This window comes from Budorcas taxicolor, chromosome 25 (genome assembly GCF_023091745.1).
Source record: "Budorcas taxicolor isolate Tak-1 chromosome 25, Takin1.1, whole genome shotgun sequence".
Taxonomy (NCBI): Eukaryota; Metazoa; Chordata; class Mammalia; order Artiodactyla; family Bovidae; genus Budorcas; species Budorcas taxicolor.
In genome coordinates, this window is record NC_068934.1 from 44,013,367 (window position 1) to 44,031,382 (window position 18,016).

At 53.0% G+C, this 18,016-nt stretch overlaps 2 protein-coding genes across 4 annotated transcripts; one reads left to right on the plus strand and one right to left on the minus strand.

Annotated features, from left to right (window-relative positions):
• The first annotated feature begins 109 nt into the window (after nucleotides 1-109).
• Nucleotides 110-6,080, plus strand: SAC3D1 (SAC3 domain containing 1). 3 transcript variants are annotated; one of them, XM_052662104.1, is made up of 4 exons: nucleotides 110-244; nucleotides 414-994; nucleotides 2,504-3,055; nucleotides 5,993-6,080. In XM_052662104.1, exons 2-3 carry the CDS (start codon nucleotides 421-423, stop codon nucleotides 3,004-3,006), a joined length of 1,077 nt encoding a protein of 358 aa, XP_052518064.1. In that variant the 5' UTR covers nucleotides 110-244; nucleotides 414-420; the 3' UTR covers nucleotides 3,007-3,055; nucleotides 5,993-6,080. The 3 variants fall into 3 exon arrangements, with proteins under 3 accessions (XP_052518064.1, XP_052518062.1, XP_052518063.1); XM_052662102.1 differs by lacking the exon at nucleotides 5,993-6,080 and having other exon boundaries at nucleotides 2,504-3,381; XM_052662103.1 differs by lacking the exon at nucleotides 5,993-6,080 and having other exon boundaries at nucleotides 119-244; nucleotides 355-994; nucleotides 2,504-3,381.
• On the minus strand, nucleotides 3,550-16,448 carry NAALADL1 (N-acetylated alpha-linked acidic dipeptidase like 1). Its single transcript, XM_052662101.1, has 18 exons — nucleotides 16,249-16,448; nucleotides 15,991-16,163; nucleotides 15,788-15,909; nucleotides 15,277-15,399; nucleotides 9,877-10,160; nucleotides 9,668-9,772; nucleotides 8,518-8,603; nucleotides 8,257-8,376; nucleotides 6,281-6,366; nucleotides 6,135-6,198; nucleotides 5,982-6,049; nucleotides 5,652-5,743; nucleotides 5,480-5,570; nucleotides 4,664-4,745; nucleotides 4,410-4,580; nucleotides 4,248-4,335; nucleotides 4,049-4,141; nucleotides 3,550-3,736 (listed from the first exon to the last, which is right to left on the minus strand). Exons 1-18 carry the CDS (start codon nucleotides 16,446-16,448, stop codon nucleotides 3,550-3,552), a joined length of 2,235 nt encoding a protein of 744 aa, XP_052518061.1.
• Nucleotides 16,449-18,016: the final 1,568 nt, after the last annotated feature.

Below are 18,016 nucleotides of genomic sequence, written 5' to 3' on the forward strand. Positions count from 1 at the left end.
GTCGGGTGGTTCAGAGCTAAACAGTGATGGGATTAGAGGACAGGAGCCCGGGAAGGCGTGGCTCCACGCCTGCCCCGCCTCTCCTGCAAAGCGGTGCATCATGGGAGTGGTCTGACTATGGCGGTGCGCTGTGGTTGGGCTTTAGTGGGACCCGACCGTGAGGAACAGTGTTGGCGACGCTGAACTACAACGCAGAGGCTCTCGGGAGGCCTGCACGGAGATCTGTGGGAGGCGACAGGACTCGGTGAGGACTGCGGCGGCCAGACGGGCGGGGGGAAGGTGCAGACCCGGGCGGGGAGGCGGGCCGGGAGGGGTCGGCCCCGCCTTCGCCAGCCTCGGCGTGCTCTCCCGCAGAATGGGGCGAGGGGCCGCCGCTGTCCGCGGGATGCTGAGCGCCCGTCCGTTCCCCCCAGCCCACCTATGCCCGGCTACGAGCTGCCCGTGGGCACGTGCCTGGACATGTGTCCGGCCGCCGAGCGCACACAGCGCGAGAAGGAGCGCCGCCTGCACCGCTTCGAGGTGGCGCCGGGGTGCCGCGGGGACCGGCCCCGAGCCGACCCGCAGCGCGCGGTGAAGGAGTACAGCCGGCCGGCCGCCGGGAAGATCCGGCCCCCGCCGAGTCAGCTTCGTCCGCCGTCCGTGCTGCTGGCCACTGTGCGCTACCTGGCCAGCGAGGTGGCCGAGCGCACCGATGCGTCCTGCGCGGAGGTGGCCAGCTTCGTGGCGGACCGGTTGCGCGCGGTGCGGTTGGACTTGGCCCTGCAAAGCGCGAGCGACGGCGAGACGGCGTTGGTGCTGGAATCGGCTCTGGCCGTGCTACTGGCCGTGGTGGCGCGGCTCGGACCCAACGCGACGCACGGGCCAGTGGACCCAATGTTGCTGCAAGCCCAGGTCCAGGAGAGCTTCGGTTCTCTTCGCCGCTGCTACGCGCTGGGCGCCGGCCCCCACCCCCGCCAGGCCACCTTCCAGGGCCTCTTTCTGCTGTATAACCTGGGTGAGTCAGGGTCCCCGCGGCAGAGCAGAGGCCGGGACAGTGGAGGCCGAGAAAGGAAGGAGAAGCTTTCAAACCTCACCAGTAGCTCCCTCTCCATCCTAAATGTCTCCTAAATGTGTGTCTCAGCCATTGCACAAGAGCCACTGAGCCCCTACATGGAGCTTCTGACCGGTCCTTTCCCTTCTCTGGGTCTCGGCTTTCTCATTATGAAAGTGGAGGGGATAGAGCTGAAATGGGACAGTTGAACCTAGATAGTGATTTTCAAGCTTTTTCTTTTAAACCTCCATTTCAGTCAGTATTGCAAAACAGCCAAGAACACATATGCCAACAAATATATCTGAGATAGAAGGTTCAAGACTAGATTTTTTCCTATGGATGGATGATGCTTTTTAATTAATTCTACTTAATTTAATGAAATGCTGTTGACTTAACAACCCACTCATGGGTCAGTCAATCCTAAAGGAGATCAACTCTGAATATTCACTGGAAGGACTGATGCCTGATGCTGAAGCTCCAACACTTTTGGCCACCTGATGTGAAGAGCCAACTCATTGGAAAAGACCCTGATGCTGGGAAAGACTGAAGGCAGAAGCAGAGGGGGGCAGCAGAGGATGACATGGTTAGATAGCATCACAGACTCACTGGACATGAATTTGAGCAAAGTCTGGGAGATAGTGGAGGACAGAGGAGCGTCAGACACAGCTTAGTGAGTGAACAGCAGATGGGTCAGAAGCTTCAGTTTACCCAAGGTCCCAGTGTTGTCATTCTCCTTGGAAGGGGAGAATTTGAAAAAGAAACTGCCTTACCAGGTGGACAGCTGAAGGTGTGGCAGAGCCAACTACCAAACCTTGGGGCAGCTAGGGCAGTGGAGAAAGGGCTGGGCTTTAAGTCAGAAAACTTGGATTTGATTGGGTCACCTTCTTAAATAGATATGAGCTCTAGGACAGTCTCAGGCGAATCATTAAATGATCACAGCCTCTTTGCTTCATCTGTAAACACTGCCTCACTTTATTATGAGGACCCAGACTATTTGATGGGATTCTAGAATCACTGGCAACAAATTCTGATAAGGATCAGGAAGGGGCTAAGGCGTAGGGAGGGTTCGCTTTGCTTGGGATGGGGCATGGCCAGAGCAGGAGCTGGTGGGGGAGGAGTGAGTTGGGGGTATGGGAAGGCCAGAGAAGGTGGCTGAAGATTCATGAAGGTGGGAGGGGAGGGGGGAAACCTAAGGGGATGGGCTTCCCAGGTGGCACCAGTGGTAAAGAACCTGCCTGCCAATGCAAGAGATGTAAGAGACAGGGATTCAGTCTCTGGGTTGGGAAGATCCCCTGGAGGAGGGCATGGCAACCCACTCCAGTATCCTTGCCTGGAGAATCCCATGGACAGAGGAGCCTAGCGGGCTACAGTCCATGGGGTTGCCAAGAGTCAGACATCACTGAAAGGGGATGGCATGGAAGGTGGGCCTGCTCCCGGACTCAGCATCCTCATTTGGGCTTCTCACCCTTCTAGGCTCAGTAGAGGCCCTCCACGAGGTTCTGCAGCTGCCTGCAGCTCTGCGTTCCTGCCCGGCCCTGCGCACCGCCCTGGCAGTTGACTCCGCCTTCCGGGAAGGCAATGCCGCCCGCCTCTTTCGCCTGCTCCGGACGCTGCCCTACCTTCAGAGCTGCGCTGTGCAGTGCCACGTGGGCCGTGCCCGCCGGGGAGCCCTGGCCCGCCTTGCTCGTGCGCTCAGCACCTCCAAGGGCCAGACCTTGCCCCTGGGCTTCATGGTCCACCTGCTGGCCCTGGATGGGCCCAAGGAGGCACGGGACCTGTGCCAGGCCCACGGACTACCCTTAGATGGACAGGAGAGAGTGGTGTTCCTGAGGGGTCATTACACTGAGGAGGGGCTGCCACCTGCCGGGACCTGCCAGATACTGGTGGGGAACAAACTTGGAGGGCGCACTCTGGAAGACGTGGTCATGGCAGAGGAGGAAGATGAGGCTGTGGACAGACCCATGACCAAGATATGAAGAGGACTGTGTGGTCTCCCAGAGCCCCGAGTCGGGCTGGAGCACTCAGGTTTCTTTTTTCATGATTCCTGCACGATACAAGGAACAACAGCTCGGCTTGATTTATTTGGGGAGGGCAGGGAGGAGTTGAGACGTGCTGGGGGTGTGGGGGAAGAGGAACCCAAACTGGACCATGCCCTGTCCACCCTGGGCCTTAGTTTCCCTGCTGATCACTGGGGGTGGCTCTGGCGGTCTCTGAGTTGACATCTAAGATTGGCATTGTGTGTCCCATCCTCACCCATCTTCACCAAGAGCAGTTGGTAGTTTTGCCATTCCCCTCATCCCTGTCTCCTGTTCACCTTCTGCCGACCAGGATCCAGCAATAGGGAAATTTTCATCTGCGGCTTGTCACTCCCTTCAAGCGTCCACACTTGTGGGACCCCTCAGAAGTTTGAGAGGGTCCTGTGGTCGTGCCCCTTCCTAGCATGAAGGGAGATGGGGACATACTCAAAGAAAACTGGAGGGGGAGAGGGTAGGAGTGGGAGCCGAAGAATGAGGGCGGAGTCAGAGATCAGCCACGGGCCTCAGGGTGGCAGCCGCGCCCTCCAGGGCTGCCACCACGATGCTGAGCTGTCTCTGCACCTCAGCCCAGGCTGCAGGTTCGTGGCCTGTGTTCTCCGCCTGGGAGTAGGCATTGGACAGGCCAGGGAATGTGGCCACAGAGCCGGTCCGGGGTGCCCAGAGCACATGGCTGAAGGGAGAAATGGAGAAGGATCAAGGTCATGCAGGGGCCAAGAATGAGCAGAGCTTCAGCCTGCAACAGCTCCTGTGTACAGCTAGGGACACAAGCACCTCTCTGCTGGGAGTGGGAGGAGCTGTAGGCTCTAGTCCCAGGGTGACCTTAACTGACTTGCCTCCCCCCTCTTAGCCTGACTCCCCAGCCATCTCAAGGGACTGGGTTGTGCTCTAAAGGCCAGCAAAAGTGACATTCTCCTCCCTCGGATGGGTACCCACTGCCCAGCCTCATCTCACCACACCTCCCAAGAGCTTTGGACAGGCTCACCTGTAGTAGCGCTCTTCTGGGAAGGCTTGTGAGTTGAGGAAAGTCCGTTCCAAGAGCATCAGCTGGTCATTGATCATCCGCACCTGCAGGGGACTGAGGGTGACAAGACCCTCTGGTCACCCTACAGCCACCCAGCTGCCAGCCTGCATCCTGCCCTGCATGCTGCCCTCCCAGATACCTGCTTGCAACCCTTGCTTACTCAGAGGTGCCCTTTTGCAGTGTTGCTATGCGTTGGTTGAACGACGTGGCTGCCCCCTCAAACTTCTCCACCGCGGTCACCAAAGGTGCTGTGGGGGAACAGCCGGCATCTTAGCCCTGGGGGCACAAGGCTCCCCGTGCCTCGATATCGGGATCTCCGTACCGAGGCTGATATTGTGCTGCTCCAGTAGGACCCTGAGGTTTTCGGCAGCCTGCAGGAAGCCGCGGAGGGTCTCGCTGTAGTCACTGACGTTAAGAGGCAGGAAGAGGCTGTCACTGAGCCGGAGAAGCACGCTTCCCGCAGTCCGGGCCACAGCCTGATGGCTGGTGAAACCTGGCGGGGAGGGCGATGAGGCCAGGCTCGGCCTTCAGCCCCGGCTCCTCCTGCCGCAGGAGACCCCTTGCCCCCTTCCTCACCAGGGTCCAAAAACTTGTTCACGTAATCAAAGGTGTCAAAGGCTGTGTGGTAGGTGGGGTAGATCCGGGCTGAGGTCTTGCTCTGAGGAAACAAGACCCACGGGTGACAAGCTTGGGATGAGAAGTGGAAGGAGTTCAATGTAGAGCCATTATCTCAAGTCAGTTGTCACCACACCTGTGAGGCAGGTTCTGGGGTTCCCACCTTACAGAGGCGGAAATGGGCTCAGAGAGGTTAAGTGACCTTCCTGACATCGCACAGCTAATAAGTGGCAAAGCTGGGTCAAGTGCCAGTTTCCTGTTTCACATGAAGGAGAAGAACCTGAGGCTGTGCCGTCAGACGGGAGAATTCAGATCCCAGTGCCACCACTCAGGAGCGGAGTGGCCATGGAGGGGAGAAAGGGTATTTTGGAGCATCAAACGGGAACAGTCTGGCACTCTGCAGCCCTTATCTCATTTTACCCTCAAATCACCCGTTTTATAGTGTTTTTTAATCTACTCTGAGACAAACGTTTTTTCACATTTTAAGATCTCTGAAATCAGGATGCTTCTTACAGTCAGTGTCACCCTGAAATCAACTGACCGTGTATTTTTTCCCTTCTGAATAATGCATATCACAACAGTGCATCTGATACTCAGTGGTGTCTTAAATTTGATAACATAGATGAGGATGAACATGCTCAAGAGAGGTAGAGAAACTTGGTTGAGGTAGCACAGCTACTGAGTGATGGATTCAGTTTGCACAAGGAGCAGCCCGAGGGAGAGGAGGGGGCTAGTGGAGCAAAGTCCCGGGCTGGGGACTAAGGGGTGCCTGCTTACCCGGTCATAGGTGTAGGCGATGTCCATGGAGGAGATGCCCAAGAAGTGAATGAAGGGGGCATAGTCGCTGCCAGCTCCCAGAGTCCCCACACTATGGGAAGGAATATGGTCAGGCTGCAGGGTGCCGGGCCGGCTTACCAGCCAGGGGTCCCCATCCCAGCCCCGGGCTCACCTGGGGACCAGGCCGTACACGGAACTGCTACGGTTGTAATATCGGATCCAATTGTCATAGATGCTGAGACCGCTGGAGCCCGGTGCGGAGATCTGAGTGGAGGGGAATCTAGTCTGCGGCTGGGCCCTCCCGAGGTCCAACAACCAGGCAGGTCCTCCGCGCCACCCACCAGGGTCTCCAGCCCCTGCGCAATCCTGCAGGTCCTACAAGGCCCTCCCCGCAGCCTCAATCCCACCCCCGGCCCCTCTCCGAAGTATCAGCTCCGCCTACCCCGTGTAGGCCCGCCCCCGACAAGTCTCCCACCCCGCTCCCAGCCCTTCCCCTTTCCACCTGTTTGGCAGCAGAGAAGACGACGCTTTGGATCGGGGGCGTGCCCTGCACCCTCAGGGTGGCATTGGCTGTGAGAGGATCCAAGGAAGACTCTTTTCGGGCCCTGCCTTTTCGTGTCCCCGCTCCCCGAGTCAGCCCCGCCGGCCCTCATACCAAACACCGAGATGTCCACGTTGATGTAGGCCACGGCGCGCTCCTGCAGCTTGCTGAAGAACTCCTGCCGGTGGACGCGGCCACGTCAGCCCCGCACGGCCCGCCCCGCGAATCCCCTCGAGCGCCCAGCTGCGGGGCTCACTCACCTCCGTGAATTCTGTGGAGCCGATGAGCCCAAACTCCTCTGCCCCCCAGCTGGCAAACACGATTGATCTGCGGGGACGCCAGGTGCCTGGGGAGGGGGATAAAGTGCTAGAGGGCAAGATCCCCCCAGATCTCGGAGTGGCTTAGGGGGAAGGTTGGGCATGTGGAGGGGAGGGAGGGCTGGAAGCCACAGGGCAGCTGGCGATTGGAGGTAGGTCTTGGCACCTCTCCGGCCAAACCTTCGCTGAGGCTCCGCCCTCTTTTTACCAGGGCCTCTCATCTGCTGCGACACCCCCAACTTTGGCCCCCACCCCCAACACCAATCTCCTTCAGTTCGGTGGTCCGTTCTGCCAGAATGCCCTGCCCCTCTCTTCTCTCTGGATGTGATGGTTGGAGATCCCCTAACTCTCTTTCTGGCATCTTATGCAAAACCGGCCCCTACTCCTATTCATTTGGTGATGAAACACTCACATTGACCTTAGAGCATTATCCATATTGAGCCAGTCCTTACAAGAAGGTCTTGAGAGACAGACTCTCACTGTCTCCATTGACGAAATGGAGCCACAAAGAGGTTTAGTGACTTGCCCAGGGTTACACAGCTGGTAGGCAGCAGAGCCAGAGTTCAAATTCAGGGTCTGGCTCCAGAGTCTAGGGGCTTAACCAAAGCCCCACATTGCTCTCATAGCCTCCTGCAGGCTAGCTCCCATCCCATCTCATGCCCTCACTGCTCTTGCCACAGTCCTCAGTCACCTCCTGGAAGCCTCGGAGCCCTTGCTTGCCCCTCACCTCCAGACGCCCCTCACCCTCCATGGCGCTGTGTGCTCTGGGCTGTACTCCCATCTCCAGGCGCAACTCAGTCCTCTTTGATCATTTCTCATCTTTTTGTTTTGAATCAACTTTTTTAAAGGATAAAATGATTATATGCTTGCAATGGAAAGTTCCCACACTTTTTTCTGCCCAAGATGCATAAGCTGAATCTAATCCGACAAACCGAAATTGAGGGACAGTCAACAAACTAAATATCAGGATCAGGAAAGAAAGAACAGCTAAGAAACTATTACAGATGACCCATGTGATTACTACACAGGCAACCTGTGTTCCTGGATTGACTCTTGGACCAGAACATTCTTTTGCTCTAAATGTTATCGGAGGGAATCCCCTGGTGGTCCGGTGGTTAAGAATCCATCTTCCAGGGGACACAAGTCCGATCCCTGGCTGGGGAACTAAGATCTCACATGCCTCAGTGTAACTAAGCCCTGTGCTGCACAACAAGAGAAGCCTGCACATTGCAACCAGAGAAAGCCCTAATTATTTTTGAAATTTATTGGAACAATTGGTAAAAAAAAATGTCATTTTCTGATTCTGATCATTGTAGTGTGGTAATGAAAGGAAATGTCCCTATTTTCAGGAAATACACAGCTCTGCCACCTGGTGCAGCCACTCTTTCCCACCTGGACCCCCACTCCCACCTGGAACTGCCACCTCCCTGAGATCTGGCTTCCACCTGGAAAGCCCGGTAGATATTTTTCCTAATAGCACGTTTCATAGTTGTCATTACAGTCAGAATTCTGGGGTTCTCTGGGGGGACATCCAGTGCCTAGAGCTGGCCTGGCACACAGTAGGCATGGCTGAAGTGTTTGTAGAGTTAACGACTGTCTGTCCCCCTGCCTCAACCAAGCTGAGACTCCCCAAGGGCAGAGCCTGGGCACGGCCTTGCCCGTGACCACAGCCGATCTCGCTTTACTGGAGGGGTGCAGAAGACCCTCAGAAGGTATTGCAAGAGTTCTCTGTACCGCACTGGGCTACTTGAGCGAAGCCAGAGCTAGTGTCATGCGTGTCTGCCCCCAGGGCCCTCAGGCTTGGGCACAGGAGAAAGTGAGAGTGGAGGGGGTGTCAGCGCCCAAAATTCAGGGAGGACTGGGTTTAGGTGCCCTCTTGGCGAGCGAGTCCCTGGACCGGGGCAGGGCGGCCCGCTCACCCTTCTTCAGCAGAGTCCCCAGGACGCGGGAGAGCTCCAGGAGGACGGCAGTACCAGTGCTGGGGTCCACGGCCCCGTGAACCCAGCTGTCCCGGTGGTTTCCATATAGCACGTAGCGGTCTGGCAGGAGGAGCAGAGTCAGAAACCTCAGAGGAGCAAGGGTGGGCGGGGCAGCCAGGCGGGGCCAAGGGGCCGTGGTGAGCGGCGCCCGGGGTTGGGCGGGGGGTCCTGGGGGCGCCGGAGCCGCGAGGAGGCGCTCACCTGGCTCCACAGCCCCGCGGATGATCCCCAGGACATTGGAGGAGTTCCGCAGCTCCAGGCGGTTGTGGACACTCACGTTCACCTGGCTGGAGGGGAACAGGAGTCTTGGCACCGCCCACTCCCCCTTCAAAATGCATGAAAACCTGAGGCCCAGAGTCAGAAAGAAACCTGGCAAAGTCACCTGCTTGGAAATATCAGGAGAGACAGCGAGGCTAGAGCCCAGCTCTTCTGACTCCAATTCTCCTTTGTACTCACTCAGTTACCGGATACTTAGTGTATGTCAGCATCGTACCAGCTCTGGGCAATGGCTGAGACAGACATGGACCCCACCCTCATCGGATCTCCCGCTCCTGGAGCAGCCAGACGCCAAGGAAGTGAGCAACCAAAGGCAGTGAAGGAGCTTGGGGGGACACTGACAAGGTGCCTGGTGGCAGGTGGGGTGTTAGGGCAGGCCAGGAATGGCAGGGCTTGGGGAAGAGTGTTCCATCAGCTGGAACAGCAAGTCCAGAGGCCCTGATTTAGGAAGGAGCTTGGTGTGTCGGGGCTCCTCCAGAGAGGGGCTGGCTGGAGAACAGAGGTCCAAGGTGAGGTCGGGGGACTCCACAGAGACTTGTGGGGCACACAACTGATTCACAGGCTTCCCCAGGACAAGACAGGTGTTTTGGAATCAAGGAGGGGTTGGGAGAGAGGAGAAAGGGAAGGGCCAGGCCTCAAAGTGAGCAGAGAGGAAGCCCAGGGTCAGGGAAGCATAACCGACTTCCGTGGTTGTCCAGTGGTCAAGAATCTGCTTTGCAATGCAAGGGATACCGACTAGATCCCTGGTCCAGGAAGATGCCATGTGTCGTCGAGCAGCAGAGTCTGTGAGCCACAACGACTGAGGCCACATCTACTGAAGGCCACATCTACTAAAGCCCTCATGCCCGAAAGCCTGTGCTTGGCAACAAGAGAAGCCACCGCAATGAGAAGCCGGCACGCCACAACTAGAGAGCAGCCCCTGATTGCCGCAATGAGAGAAAGTCTACTACGTGCAGCAACGAAGACCCAGCACGGCCACAAATAAAAAATAAATACATTAAATTTTTTTTTAAAAAAGAAAGCATAACAAGGGAAGAGAATGGGAGTGTTGAGGGAGGAGGGAGCTCCATCTTACCTGTCTTCTGGGAAGGTACCGTTCGACCGGAAGCCTGGCCCCAAATTGTAGTCACAGCCCAGTCCTCCCTGCCAGTCAGCCGGCGCTAAGTTTCCTCCAAGGTTACTGGGGAGGAGGGGGAGGTCCTTCAGAGCAAATATGCACGTGGGGGTTGAAGTCGGGGGGCCACCACGGGAGAGTGGGCAGGAGACCCCAGGGCACAAGCTCACCAGAGAAGGACCTGTGCATCCTCGAAGCCAATGGGCTGAATGGGAATTGGGGGAAATCCAGAGACATTGTCAGAGTTTAGGCGGAAGGAGGAGGGCGTAGCTGGAAGGTAAGGAGTCAAGGGGTCCCCAAAATACTCGAAGTAGGAGCCTCGCTCCACGCCCGAGGGAGGCAGGCACCAGGAGTGTGGGAAGGTCTCATTTGGCAAGCTCTTCCCGTCGTTGATGTCTTTGGGATCCGTGTACACTAGCACTCCAATCACCCCGTACTTGGCAGCATTCACAGCCTGCAGGAAGCAGAGGAGGCTGTGTTTAGGGAAGGGAGGTGAAAAGGGGGCACATCTCACATCCCTCCTCTTCTTCCCTTCATCACTCTGGAAGCCAGTACAGGTCTGTCTTCCTACCAGCAAGATGACTCTTACACAAGTCACTTGTTGCAGTGCTGCTTGAGACAGCAGAAGACTGCTGAGTGTAGGCAACGGCTCATCGGTGGGACCGTTAAACTGAGGTACCCTGCAGTGGAGTAACGTGCAGCTGTATAAAGGAAGGAGAATGTGCTCCTACACCCCTATTCATATAAGCACTATTCATAGTAGCCAAAAGATAGAAACAACTCAACTATCCATCACTGATGTACAGACAAGCAAAACTGATTATATAGCATGCAAACGTAAATTACTCAATCTTAAAAAGGAGTGAAGCTCTGATATATCAATGAACCTCAAAACATTGTGCTAAGTGAAGTAAGCCAGACGTGAAAAGACAAATATTGCATCATTCCTCTTATGTGAGCTATCTAGAATAGGCTAAGAAAGTCAAATAGAGGTTACTAGGGGCTGCAGAGGGAGAATAACGGTGTTAAATGGGTATAGAGTTTCACTTGGAACCATGAAAGCAATCTGGAAATGGGTCGTAGTGATGGCTGCACGACACTGAATGTTCTTAATTGCAACGTACATTTGAAAAACAGTTCACCGGGCTTCCCTAGTGGCTCAGTGGTAAAGAATCTGCCTGCCAACGCAGGGGACACGGGTGTGATCCTTGAACTAGGAAGATCCCACATGCCTCAGAGAAACTAAGCTCATGTGCCACACCTGTTGAGCCTGTGCCCTAAATCCCAGGAGCTGCAATAAGAGAAGCTGCTGCAATGAGAAGCCATGCTCACTGCAACCAGAGAAAAGCTCTCACAGCAACGAAGACCCACTAAAGAATGGTTAACATAGTACAGTTTATGTTACATAGATTTTAAGTCAATGAAAACAATACGTTAAAGAAGATCAAGGACAGAGTTTATGTACCACTTGAGAATGATCTCCAGGATAACTTTTTGTTTGGTTGGTTGGTTTGGGTTGTTGTTGTTGTTTTTTGCCAGGCTGAGTGGCTTTTGGGATCTTAGTTTCTCAACCAGGGATGGAACTTGGGCCCCCTGAAGTAGAAGCAAGGAGTGCTAACTGCTGGACCACCAGAGAATTTCCTCTAAGATATATTAAGATGAAAAGAGCACAGTTCAGAACAGTGGGTATTGTATGCTATTTTTATATAAAAAAAGAGAAAGAAGAATATACCTTCATATGTTCTTCTTCCCAAGGAAACTCTGGATCACATTCCATAAACAAATAAACAAAGCTATCTCTTTGGAGGGTAGGATTATGAGAAAACTTTTTTCTTTTTAAACTGAGAGTTTCATTGTCTGTATCATTTTACCACACCTGTTCCCCTTTCCTTTTTTTCCCCACCAGCTCTTATCAAGGGCACTTCTTTTATGTATGTATGTACATGTGTATTTATTTTTACTTCTTTTAAAATTGTGATGAGAGGGCTTCTGGGTCAAAATGGTGGAGTAGAAGGATAGGCACTCCTCTCCTTCTGTGAGAGCACCAAAATCACAACTATCTGTTGAACAACCATCCACAGGAGGATGCTGGAACCCATCAAAAAAAGATACCTGGCTTCCAAAGACAAAGAAGATGCAGCAATGAGAGGGTAGGAGGGCACAATCACGACTAAATCAGATCCCTTACCTGCCGTGTGGGTGACCCACAAACTGGAGCGCAATATACCAAAGAAGTTCTCCCACTGTTGTGAAGGTTCTGAGCCCCACGTCAGGCTTCCCAGCCTGGGAATCTGACAAAGAGACTGGGAACCCCTAGGGAATCTGACCTTGAAGGCCAGCGGGATTTGATTACAGGAGTTCCACAGGACTGGGTGAAACAGACTCCAGTCTTGGAGGGCACAAACAAAATCTGTGGGCACCAAGACCCAGAGGAAAGGAGCAGTGACGCCACAGGAGACTGAACCACTTGCTAGTATTGCAGGGTCTCCTGTGGAGGCGAGGGTCAGCAGGGGCTCACCACAGGGATGGGGACACTGGCAGTAGCACTCCTGGAAGGGCCCCCTTCATATAAGCTGTCTTGGAGGTTGCCATTAACTCTATCATAGAGCCCATAGGCCCCAGGGCGAGGTTCTCTTAGGCCAAACAACTAACAGGGAGGGAGTGCAACCCCACTCATTAGCAAAAAATTGGATTAAAGCTTTACTGAGCACAGCCCTCCCCACCAGAGCAAGACTCAGTCCCTCTCATAAGGAAGCTTACACAAAACTCTTAGCCTCTTCCATCAGAAGGCAGACAAAAGAAGCTAGAATAACCACAATTGGTTAGAACAAAAACCACATTTCATAAAGTTAATCAGGATGAAAAAACAGAAAGTTACATACCAGATGAAGGGACAAGATAAAGCTCCAGAAAAACAATTAAATTCAGTGGAGTTAGGTAACCTTCCAGAAAAAGAATTCAGAATAATGATAGTGAAGATGATCCAGGATCTTGGGAAAATAATGGAGAAGATGCAAGAAACTAGAAGAACTAAAGAACAAAAAACAGATGAATAATACACTAGAAAGAATCAATAGCAGAATAATTGAGGCAGAACAGATACATGACCTGGAGGATAGAATATGGAAATCACTGCCAGAGAATAGAACATAGAAAAAAGAATGAAAAAAAAAACAAAAAGAAAAAAGCCTAAGAGACCTCTGGGACTACATTAAAGGCACCAACAATTGTATTATAGGGGTCCCAGAAAGAAATGAAAGAGAGAAAAGACCTGAGAAAATATTTGAGATAATAGCGGAAAACTTCCCTAACACGGGATAGGAAATAGTCAACCAAGTCCAGGAAGCACAGAGAGTGCCAGGCAGGATAAATCCAAGGAGGAACCCACTGAAGCACATAGTAATCAAACTGACAAAAATTAAAGACAAAGATAAAATATTAAAGGCAACAAGGGAGGAACTTCTCTGGTGGTTCAGGGGCTAGGACCCCTCGCTCCCAAAGCAGGGGGCCCAGGTTAGACCCCTGGTCAGGGAACAAGTTCCTACATGTGACAACTAAGAGTCTGCATACAGAGACTAAAGATCCCAAATACTGCAATGGAGACTGAAGATCTCATGTGCTGCAACTAAGACCTGGGGCAGCCAAATAAATAAATATTAAATATATATATAGTTTAAAAAGCAACAAGAGGAAATTGATAAATAACATACATGGGGACTCCCATCAGGTTATCAGCTGATTTCTCAACAGAAACTCTACAAGCCAGAAGGGAATGGCATGATATATTTAAAGTGATGAAAGGGAAGAACCTACAACCAAGAATACTCACCAAGATTCTCATTCATACTGATGGAGAAATCAAAAGCTTTCCAGACAAGCAAGAGTTAAGAGAATTCAGCACCACCAAACCAGCTTTACCACAAATGCTAAAGGAACTTCTCTAGGTAGGAAACACAAGAGAAGGAAAAGATCTACAGAAAATAAACCGAAGACAATAAAGAAAATGGTAATAGGATCATACATGTCAGTAATAACCTTAAATGTAAATGGATTAAATGCACCAAACAAGAGATACAGACTGGCTGGGTAGCACACATGTGCACGTATGCACTTCCACTTACTACATCACTCTGCTTGGCCCCCCAAATTGTGTGTAACTATTTTATGTTGTTAGAAAGTTAAGTCACTCAGTCATGTCTGACTCTATGTGACCCCGTGGACTGTAGCCCACCAGGCTCCTCTGTCCATGGGATTCTCCAGGCAAGAATCCTGGAGTGGGTTGCCATTTCCTTCTCCAGGGGATCCTCCCGACCCAGGCATCGAACCCAGGTCTCCCACATTGCAGACAGATGCTTTATATTGTTAGGTTAATCATATTTTCATTATGGCTTGCAATTATAATCTTTTATTTTTTTCTAGCTATTGATTCTGAAAACTGATAACTATATTTTACTATTGCATAAAAAAACTGATGAATACACATAACATAAAATTTAGTATCTAAGTGTACAGTTAGTTCAGGGACTAGATCCTACATGCCACAGCTGAGTTCGCATTCTGCAGCCAACGAGTACCGCGTGCCACAACTAAGACCCAGGACAGCCAAACAAATATGAAGAAAAAAAAAGAGTACAGTTCAGTGGCATTAAGTACATTGCTATTACTGTGCTACCATCACCTCCATTTATCTCCAGAACTCTCTTCATTTTGCAAATTTGAAGCTCTTAACCCACTAAACACTAATTCCCTAGTCCCATCTCTTGTTATGTACCTTTTTATATTCAAAATAAGTAAGTAAATAAACATTTAAAAACCATAGACAGGGCTTCCCTAGTAGTCCAGTGGTTAAGAATCTGCCTTGCAATGCAGGGACACTGGTTTAAACCCTGGTCTGGAAGATTCCACGTGCAGCAGAGCAAGTAAGCCCTTGAGCCACAACTGTGGAGCCTACACATCGCAACCACTGAAGCTCGAGTGCCCTGGGGCTGGTGCTAGACAACAGGGGAAGCCACCACACCGCAGGGAAGAATAGCCTCCCACCCTGCTCCCACAACCAAGAAAGCCAGCACCAAGCAACCATGACCCAGTGCAGCTTAAAAGAGAATAAATAAATAAAATAATAATAAATAGCAATAGGCATGGAATCCTCTGTCAAAATTCTGTATTGCAACGAAGCAAACTGGTGGGTGGAGGGGACAACAGGAGGGATTTAAGTCAGATATTCAGAGAACTTCACAGGAGATATTCACAGGAGAACTTAGACTTCCAGAATATGAAAGCTGAAATTTTTCCCCAATTCCTTTATTTCCCAAGGCTCAGGGATGTTGGGAAAGGCACCCACGGTTACATAGCACATAGGTATTCTTTGGGCCTACCCATGGACTAGAACCTGGGTGGGCGGAGTCCCATAGCAGCCATCGTGGGTGGAAGGAGGAATCACCCCCTTCTTCTGCCCCAAGCCCAGGGCTTGGTGCCCCACTCAGCACTGCTCATCCCCTTCCCCTCACTCCTCCTGTCCATTGCCAACCCCTCTCTCCACCCAGCCCCTTGCACTGGGGGCTGCTGCTTACCTTAGCCCCGCGCCCTACACCCCCATAGCGGGTCAAGACGATGCTATCTTGGAGTTTGACTTCCTTGTTCTGTAGTTCCTTGAAGTCTTCTTCCGAGCCCTGGTTGGCATAGACGAGGGGGCCCTGCTCCCAAGAGAAGGTGACTTGAAGCCAGGCTCAGGAAAGAAAGGGAAAGGCTGAATGGCAGGATGAAGGATTTAGATCCCGTCCCCCCACCTCACCCAGAGCTTCTCAGCTCCCCAAGACCAAGTCACACCTGGTTTTCTCTGTGCTCTGTGTCCAGGTACCCTGTATCAGGCCAGGCCTGGAGCAGGGCCCGTTAGTGTTTGAATGACTAAGCGATGGGCAAAAGGAGTAGTAATGGAGTGTGGAAGCGAGTACATTCTGGGTGGGGGCTGAGCCCCAGTTGAGGCACTTCTCTTCAACAGCCCCTGGGGTCAGGATGGGAGCAGTTGAGGAGGGAACCAGGGGGAGTTGGGCCGGCAGTGGGGAGGGGGCATCCCAGGCCCACCTGTGGGGTTCCCGGGGGAGCATAGGCAGCATACGGCGGCACCACGTTGGGGCCCCCCTGCTCCCCAGTCAGGTTCTCTTCGCTGTGTCGGCAGGAGAAGAGGATGGCCCCAGTGGAGTTCACTGTCGAGAGAGGGCAGTGTCGGGGCACGGCCGGCGGCTCCCCCAGCCCACAGGCATCCCGGAGCCAGAGCCGGAACTCACCCACATCCACACGGTTAGGCTGCTCCTCGCTGGGGAAGGACAGCAGCACTTCGTACTCAGTGGTCCTGGCTGAGTCCAGGCCTGACTCCGGGTCCTGCCAGCGCTGCAGCAGCAGCTGCACCAACGCCTCATCCCAGGGGCTGGTGGCCAGATGCGGCTCCTTGGAGAGTTCTCTGCAGGGTGGGCGAGAGAGGGGTGGGTCCAGGGTCAAGGAGGGGCCTCTGGCACACGGGAGAGGTGCAAAGGCAGGCCTCTGACCTAAGGTTCTCCCGGATCCTGTCGGCATCTAGCTGTTCTATGACAGTCTTGAGGATCTCCATGTCCAGGTCCTGGGAGGCTGAGGCACTGGGGGCTGGCGAGTCAGCCCCCTTGGGGATGGCAAAGTGACCCACAATGATCCCCAGCCCCAAGAGGGCAGCGGCCCCCACCACCCCTCCCAGCACCTTCACCCACTGCATCCTGTGGGATCTTGGCCAGCTCGGGGGCCTCCTTATAGACGGGGCCTCCTTATAGACGGGGCCTCAGATCCAGTTAACCATTATCTAATATGCGGCCCTGCCCTTTGGTCACTAGCTGGCAGAGAAAGGATGGGACGTCCCAAGGAAGGGCCAGGAGCTCCTTACATCCACCTCGATTTCTGTGATATTCACTTGGAAGAGACCCTTGAGGGGGAGCAGATCCACGCGTGGACACTGAGGCTTGGAGATGGGCAAAGTCTCACCCACTGTCTGCCAGTAAAAGAGGCCAGGCCAGGACTAGAACTCAGAGCCCCTGTCTCCAGAGCAGGGCTGGCCCTGCTGCTCACCATCCCGGCCTCTGGTTCCTCGGTGTCGCTTGATCTCTAGCCCATCCAGCCCTGGCTCCTTGAGTAGGTTTTAAGTTCAAATTCCATCCTTTGCTAGACATTAGCTGTATGACCTTAGACAATTCACTTAGTGTCTCTGAGCCCGTTTTCTTAGCTGTAAAAATGGGATAATATAATAGAACCAATTTCACAGAACTGGGGTGCTATTTTTATTAAACAAGGCCACATCTGTAAAAATGTCTAGCCTGGTGTTAGACCCATAGTGGGAACTCAGTATATTTTAGCCATTTCTGCCTCATCTGAACTCCCTAAAAACGCTAAGCCTAGAGCTAAGGGAAGAAGAGAGACCCGGAACTCTCTGTATCTATCCCGCAGGGATCTGAGCTTACGGAAGGAAGTGGGACCCTTAAAATGAAAACCGTTGTAGAGGATGCAGCTGGGGAAGCCCACACTTTCTTGATAAGGTGACCTCCTCCTCCTCCTCCTCATCCCCTGACTGTATCAGGAATCCATCCATCTGTTCATGCACCCACCCCATTTATTCACCCATTCTCCCATCCACCCATCCTCTGCCCTCCCCTCCATCCATTCATTCATTTATTCATTTCTTCACTCTTAACTGCCAGCATCTTTCATTTATTCAGCCCTATGCCAGACCCATGCCAGGCTCTGGGGAAGCCAAAGTGCCCAGGAACTCAGATCCAGCAGAGGAACCAGACAGGCTTTGGGTTCAACCATGCGGTGAGCACCCCTATAGAGGGGAGGACCAGCGTGCTCCCAGTGGAATGAATGACATTCTGTCCGGAAGGGAACATTTGAGGGGATCTTCCAATGATAAGATAGTATTTGGCATGCAGAAAAGGCAAGGGGTAGGCCATCCATACAGATGATGGGTGGAGAGGGAGCCACCAAGTACTTAGTGTAAGTGTTGAGCCTCTTTCTGACTTCAAAGAGAGCCAGGAAGGGCTGGGAAGATCCCTGGGGCTCAAATGTGACTCCTTCCACCCTCCATGGCTTATCCTGCCTTGGGATTTTGTCCAGCCAGGCTGCAATCTATTGATCGGCCCAAAGATGCCTGGAGATCCAGGAGAGCTGGGCATGGTAGACTTTGTGTGTGTGTGTGATTTCACAGCACCCTCTCAGAGCAGAGCAGCCCCCTTCCTACTGCTTACAGCCCCATTCACCTGTGCCATGGTGCCCACCTCCCTCATGCTATTGGTC

Coding starts and splice junctions, on each gene's coding strand:
- SAC3D1 (XM_052662104.1), top strand. CDS start 421: ATGCCCGGCTACGAGCTGCCCGTGGGCACGTGCCTGGACATGTGTCCG. Junction 995..2,503: donor CTTTCTGCTGTATAACCTGG/GTGAGTCAGGGT, acceptor TCACCCTTCTAG/GCTCAGTAGAGGCCCTCCAC.
- NAALADL1 (XM_052662101.1), bottom strand. CDS start 16,448: ATGCAGTGGGTGAAGGTGCTGGGAGGGGTGGTGGGGGCCGCTGCCCTC. Junction 15,400..15,787: donor CTCCCCCGGGAACCCCACAG/GTGGGCCTGGGA, acceptor TCTTGGGAGCAG/GGCCCCCTCGTCTATGCCAA. Junction 8,604..9,667: donor GGTACCTTCCCAGAAGACAG/GTAAGATGGAGC, acceptor GTTCCCCTCCAG/CCAGGTGAACGTGAGTGTCC.